The sequence below is a fragment of the Sprattus sprattus genome (assembly GCF_963457725.1).
Source record: "Sprattus sprattus genome assembly, chromosome: 10".
Taxonomy (NCBI): Eukaryota; Metazoa; Chordata; class Actinopteri; order Clupeiformes; family Clupeidae; genus Sprattus; species Sprattus sprattus.
In genome coordinates, this window is record NC_137908.1 from 17,199,158 (window position 1) to 17,206,657 (window position 7,500).

Below are 7,500 nucleotides of genomic sequence, written 5' to 3' on the forward strand. Positions count from 1 at the left end.
GATTTACGCTTCCCTCTCCTCCACATACAGTGGGTAGAATGCAGCCATCATTTCACACACAATTTCACACACTTGCAAGCCTACTTAAACAGGCCGCCTGCTTACTACCAGGGAAGCCAAATGTCCCCCACTGTCTGGCCATGCACCATACTATAAACATTCAATATTACCCCTTCACCCTACTCTCTCTCTCTCTCTCTCTCACTCTCTCTCTCTCTCTCTCTCTCTCTCTCTCTCACACACACACACAGACACACAGACACAGACAGACACACACACACTTGCACACAGACACGCACACACACTTGCACACAGACACACACGCACGCACGCACGCACGCACGCACGCACGCACGCACGCACGCACGCACGCACGCACGCACGCACGCACGCACGCACACACACACACACACACACACACACACACACACACACACACACACACACACACACACACACACACACACACACACACACACACACACACACACACACACACACATGGATGAACACACAAACACATACATGCAGTACACAGGCCTGCACTAATTCCTCCACAAGCCCCTCTATCCCTTTCACCTTTTGCACTTCCCTGTCCGTCATAAATCCATGCAGGCAGTAGAGCGGAGAGCTGTGGAGGCCCTCCTGTGGTCCTGTGGTCCTCTGGCCTCTCCGCTCCAGTCCGGCTCACTCCAGACTCCTGACCCCATGCACACACTGACCTGCTGCCACCCGCTGCAGCGCCTCTCTGAACATCCATCCTCTATGCTTCTCCCCTAATCCCCTTTTCCCTACACACGACTTTCCTCTCCTACCCTTCTCTCCTCTCCTCTCCTCTCCTCCTCTCCTCTCCTCTCCTCTCCTCTTCTCTACTCTATTCTACTCTACTCTACTCTACTCTACTCTACTCTAGTCTAGTCTACTCTACTCCACTCCTCTCCTCTCCTCTCCTCTCCTCTCCTCTACTCCTCTCTTCTCCTCTCCTCTCCTCCTCTCCTCTCCTCTGCTATGCCCCTCTTGTTTCTCACCCACACCTCTTCGCGATTCCTGCTCTCTCCTACTGCACTCCCCTCTGGTTTGGTTTGACCCTCTCCTCTTCTCTGATCTCCTCTCCTCAGTTTTCTCCTTCTCTCCTCATGTTTTCTCCTCATATTTATCACTCCTCTCCTCCAACCATTGATCCGGCACTCCTCCCTCCCTAAGAGATGCCATGCAGCTGATTCCAATTACCCTGGGGCAGGCGGCAGGAGAAGGGTGGCTGGGGGGTTAGGGGGGGTGGCAGCGGGGCTTTGTGGGTTTTGTAGGTTGGGGGAGGTGCAAGTTACGTGCTAACATATGTGGAGCTTATCAATGGAACTCCAACTCGCTTCACGTGTTTAACAAGCAATTAAAATGTAGCATTCTGTTGTAGAAATGTATCGACTTTACTGAGCGACTTTTTAAAGAGGGGGAAATTGAAGAACTAAGGATAAACTTCGTAGTTTTTCAGTAGAAAAAGGCCAAAGTCACATAAGGCCAAGAACATGGAGGCAATATAAACTATATAAACCTGAGTGTGGTTACCATGGCGACCGGTCTGGGACGGAGTTGCTCATAGCAGTGGAAATTGGAAACACGACCTGACACAAACACACACACACACACTAAAAGAGGAAACAGACCCAAACACTGCTCCTCTGGCTCAGTCCACGAGTTTAAATCCCGACTCCCGTTCCAAGTGCACCTCCCCTGCTGACAAAACTTAACAAAACTGGCAAGGTCGTCTATTTCCCTACTCGCGCTTTTAAAAATAACCCACAAATCCATCTCTGTTTTGTGAATGGCTACTCTATTTTTCCTCCAGCTCTGATTTGAGCGCCGTCCAACTTTATGTGACTGATAAGCGTAAAGAAATTAGGCCTTTTCCATTGTTTAGGTTGGAGAAAGGGGGGGGGGGGTCTGTGAGTCTGGTGCAGACGAAGGCAAGTGGAGAATTCTTGGCGCACTTTCTGTGGAATGCCAGCAGGCGTCTTTAATCAAGGAGTGGCAGTCAGGGAGACTTCAAAGCCAACGGGCCCTCTCACCCTCACCACCCAATGTTGCTCTCCGGGTTAACAAACATCAGGCTACCCCCCTTTCATCTTTCGCTACCTCCATCCCCTTTTCCTGTCATCTCTTATCCTCTCTTTTTCTATACCTCTGTCTATACCACACATATGCACAGACACACGCACGCACGCACGCACGCACCCCGAACGCACGCACGCACACACACCCACGCACGCACACACAAACACACACCCACGCACGCACACACACACACACACACACACACACACACACACACACACACACACACACACACACACACACACACACACACACACACACACACACACACACACACACACACACACACACACACACACACACACACACACACAGCCCCTTACCCCTTAACAGTCAACTTCAGGTCCGGCACACAGATGTTGTCATCTCCACAGTCAAGTTGAATCTGAGCCTGTAAGGAGAAAAGAGAGGAACAGGGTCCTCAGTACAGGTACACCAACTCCAACTGGGAGACCACAGTCAGTGCATTATGTCCTACACTATGGGCTCATAATGGAGATGGACCAAGCTCCAACAAAAGGGCAATCCAATGACAAAGTACTGTGACAAGTCTAACTGATGGTCTCGAAATAGTCTCACAACAGTCTCATACACTGAGCAACCATGGAATTGCGATGAACTGGGTAGAGTGATATCTGTGAGTCTGTGTGCATGGGTTTGTGTGTCTGTATATATGTTTTCATTCGTGTGTGTATCCCAGGCTTGGGAGTCTTTGATTAGAAAAGACATTCCAACAGTGTTGCTATTCACTGGGTTCATTCCAAGTCCGATAATCAGAGATCATAAAGCAGTCTGGCTGTAATGAGGCACTAAAAGCCACCCCTTTCGATTGGTCACAGGAAAAAATAAGTCGAAAAAATAGTAAATCAGAAAATGAGTAAATCAGAAAATAGTACACTTGTTGGTGAGATCTCCCTTAAGTAAATGTATTTGCTATCTGTACGATAACCTAGCCATACTACTGAAAGAGCAACCATGTTTGGTGAGCACACACCACATTTAATAAGTCCATCAAACAAACTGTGTAGAACGTCAACACAGACGTGTTGTGTGCAATCGCTTAAGAACTTAATAATTGAATAACTCACTTCTACTATCATTTAGAGGCAATTGTAGATGGTTTAGGATAACTCCCTGGCTACTGATAAGTGACTGAAGCCTTTGTATGATCTCTCTCTCTCTTTCTCTCTCTCTCTCTCTCTCTCTCTCTCTCTCACACACACACACACACACACAAACACACACACACACACACACTCTGAAGTCTGTAATTACAGACCCTTAGATCTGTGGTCACTACTGTAAACGCACACACAAAGGGCAGCTGTTCCCACCCTGATGGACGGATGGGGTTTTCAAGTTTACCTAAGAGAATGGGAGTGCTCTCCTGTGAGCTGCCAACACAGGGGAGATCATTACGCCTCTAAATCACAGATCAGCTCCACTTTTCACTGATTTCCACAGTGATACCAAGCACACAGATACATGGACACTCAACAGTATTTATGGAAAGTTTGCAGGAATGGCTATTAGTGAATGACAGCTCACAGTTATAAACACCCTGAATCACTTTGTTTCTCGTTCCCCTTCTGTATCTCTCCCTCCATTCCACTCCTCTCTTTTTGGCTCCAGTATTGTGTACTATGAGCCCATTGTTGCATGACTTGGATTTCTGACACATATGGAAAGCATTATGCAGCAAAACGTACGCTGCGAGACGGCAAAGTCAGCACGGTGACCGCTCAATTCATTTCCATAACGATTGGTTGGCATGGTGATCATTCACCCTGGACAACAACACGAGGAGTTGCCTGCCTGGAAGTGCCAGCTAACCTGATGACTGATTTTTTACCAGAACAAAACTGAAATGCGGGAAGAAGTGACTTGACTGAAATAAGAGAAGGAGGAACAGGATGAGGGATCAAACAGAATTTTTTTTTTCTTCTCAGAAATGAAAAGAAAAACTGTCAAGACAACAGAGTGAAGATAAATAAATAGAGCTTGGAATATATGTGTTAGTATTTAGTGTGTTTAGTGAGAAACTGGAGTAGAAAGTCACAGAGACAGAGGGAGATGAAGAGAGGGTGGAAGAGGGAGGAAGAAAGGAAGAAAAAGAGGGGGTGGAAAGTGAGAGTAAATTTGAATCACATTAGAGGATGTGACAGATATCACATTACACACAAAGTTCCTTTCCCCCTTAAGCCTCATATGATAGCACTATGTTCATGTCTTCAGCTTAAGACTAACAACCACAGCTGTAAGCTGGAACACCCACACTCTTACACACATATATACCCACACACACACACACACACACACACACACACACACACACACACACACACACACACACACACACACACACACACTCTTACATATATACACTCATACACCCACACACACACTCACACACACACACACACACACACACACACACACACACACACACACACACCCACACACTCTTACACACATACATATACCCCCCCCCCCCCCCCCACACACACACACCCACACAAAAAACACACCCACACACACACACACACACACACACACACACACCCACTCATGCACACATACACACACACACATGCACACATACACACACACACATGCACAAGCACGTGCACTCACACACTCTCACTGGGCAAGCACACAGACCAATGGCTTACATATATAAACAAATCTTTACCAGATGGCAAAGCTCTCCTCCAGCCAAGCACCAGGTCGGCCCGCCCAAAAGTATCAGTCAGTTCTCTCTCTGTGTTTGTGCACCACCGTAACAACGACCCCCCCCCCCCCCACCCCAACACATACACACACACTCAAAACCCTTCGACAAAAATGTACAGACATACACAACAAAGAACAACAACAACAAAGCCATGTACATAAACATCCATGTTACTATAACAGTATGTTTGAGAGATGGGAAATGTAGTATGCTGATTTGTCTCTGATATTAGCGCCATTTTGAACACATCTGGCCCATACCTCACCCAGACCTGCCCAGGTGTGCACCACATCAGGGCGACACCTAGTTGCTGGTTCATGCCCAACCTATAAAAATCTATAGATCGGAACATTCTTATACAACTTTAAATCTGCTGAACAGCTTTGGCATCTCTGAATCGCCACACCAAACCTCAGTGATATTGTTCAGACTGATGACATGAGTAAATTGAAATCCAATTTCATCTACACATTTCTATTTATTGTGGCCATTATGCCGTAGAGAGGACACTCAGTGTAAACTAAGTGTAAACTAGCATTAGCACAGCTACACGGCTACATCAGTAAAAGACTGGCCAAACACCCAGACAGCGCCTTCATTGTAGCTGGGGATTTTAACCGTGCCAATCTCAGATCTGTGCTCCCCACATTCCATCCAAACGTGACCTGTGCAACCAGAGGCAGTGTGACACTAGACCAGGTGTACACTAATGTTGTTAAGGCTTACAAAGTACAGTCTGACTCCCACCTAGGCCTGTCTGACCACCTCTCGCTGTTCCTGTACCCCTCATACCAACAAAGAATCAGAGCGACAAGACCTGCCACCAAGTCCATAACAGTGTGGAATGAGGATGCCATCCCTCAGCTACAGGACTGCTTTGACAGCACGGACTGGACACTATTTAATAGCCTGGAGGCTTCTGACGACCCAAAAATTGCACTGGAGGAATACACATCTTCAGTAATGGACTATATCAACTTCTGTGTGAACAATGTCACAAGAAGGAGGACTGTGAGAGTGTTCCCCAACCAAAAGCCATGGATGTGCAGAGAGGTGCGTACACTACTGAAGGCCAGAGATGCAGCCTACAGATCAGGTGAAACAGCAGTGTACAGCGTAGCCAGGGCAGCACTGAGAAGAGGCATAAAATCTGCAAAAGCCAAACACCGGCAACGTGTTGAGCAACTTTTCCACACTCACACCAATCCGAGACAAGTATGGGAGGGAATAAGAGCTATCTCGGACTACAAAGGGACTGCGTCAGCCCCCCAGACCAGCTGTGCTACCCTGACTGAAGAGCTGAATCAGTTCTATGCACGGTTTGACAGGGACAACAATGGTGAGCTGCCTCTGCCCCTACCCTCTGACGATACTGCACCCGCTCTGACCCCCCACGAGGTCAGACTCTGCCTGAAAAACATCAACCCCAGGAAAGCGGCAGGACCAGATGGTGTGGCAGGCCGCGTACTAAAGAATTGCAGTGACCAGCTGACAGAGGTATTTACAGACATTTTCAACCGCTCTCTAGCCCTTTCACATGTCCCCCCATGTTTCAAAGCATCAACCATCATACCTGTGCCAAAAAAGACTGCAGTCAAGTGCCTGAACGACTATAGGCCAGTGGCTCTCACCCCCATACCTGCTAAATGCTTGGAAAGGCTGGTCATGAAACACATAAGAGGCATCACACCAGCTTCCTTTGATCAACACCAATTTGCCTACAAAGCGAACAGATCTACAGAGGATGCAGTAGCCCTGCTGCTTAACACTGCACTGGAGCACCTGGAGTTAAAGAACACTTACATCCGTATTCTCTTTATAGATTACAGTTCTGCATTCAATACAATCCTTCCAGGCAAACTCATCTCCAAACTTCAGGACTTAAACCTCAATGCTGCACTGTGTAACTGGGTATTGGACTTCCTGACCAAACGCACACAGAGTGTACAACTGGGGAAGCATCACTCTTCAAATCTGACCATCAGCACTGGCGCCCCACAAGGTTGCGTGCTCAGCCCACTTTTATACACCCTCTACACCCATGACTGTGCTCCCTCCTGCCCATCCAACTACATCTTCAAATTTGCAGATGATACAACAGTGCTTGGCCTCATCTCCAACAACGATGAGGCTGCCTACAGGCAAGAAGTGGGAAACCTGGCAGTCTGGTGTTCTGAGCACAACCTCAGTCTCAACATTAAGAAAACTAAAGAGATGATCATTGACTTCCGGAAGTCTTCCCAGCATAATCACCATCTCCCACTCTACATCAACGGTGAAGAGGTTGAGCGTGTCACCTCTCTAAAGTTTCTGGGTCTGACACTGACGGAGGAGTTGTCCTGGGTCAAAAACACAGCTTCCGTTTTAGGGAAGGCCCAGCAACGCCTCTTTTACCTCCGGAAGTTGAGGAAAGAACACCTTCCTCAGAGGCTGCTGTACAATTTCTACCGCTGCGCTATAGAGAGTGTGCTTACATACTGCCTGAATGTATGGTCCTACAGCTGTACAAAGGCGGAGCAGGCAGCCATCCAGAGGCTGATTAAAACAGCGGGAAGGATCATTGGAGTAGAGCTGCCCGACATCTTGTCCATCTCCTCCTCCCGTTGCCTGCAGCGCTCTAAACGCATCCTCACAGACCCTTCTCATCCTGCCCATCA

At 47.9% G+C, this 7,500-nt stretch overlaps 1 protein-coding gene across 1 annotated transcript in view; it reads right to left on the reverse strand.

Annotated features, from left to right (window-relative positions):
- Positions 1-7,500, reverse strand: part of LOC308371476 (integrin alpha-5-like) — a gene marked incomplete at its 5' end in the record, with an annotated part of 38,298 nt that overhangs the window by 6,689 nt on the left and 24,109 nt on the right. The window contains one exon of the mRNA XM_080846385.1: positions 2,433-2,500. Within this exon, the coding sequence (XP_080702511.1) occupies positions 2,433-2,500 (68 nt within the window). The remainder of the gene's footprint in view (positions 1-2,432; positions 2,501-7,500) is intronic.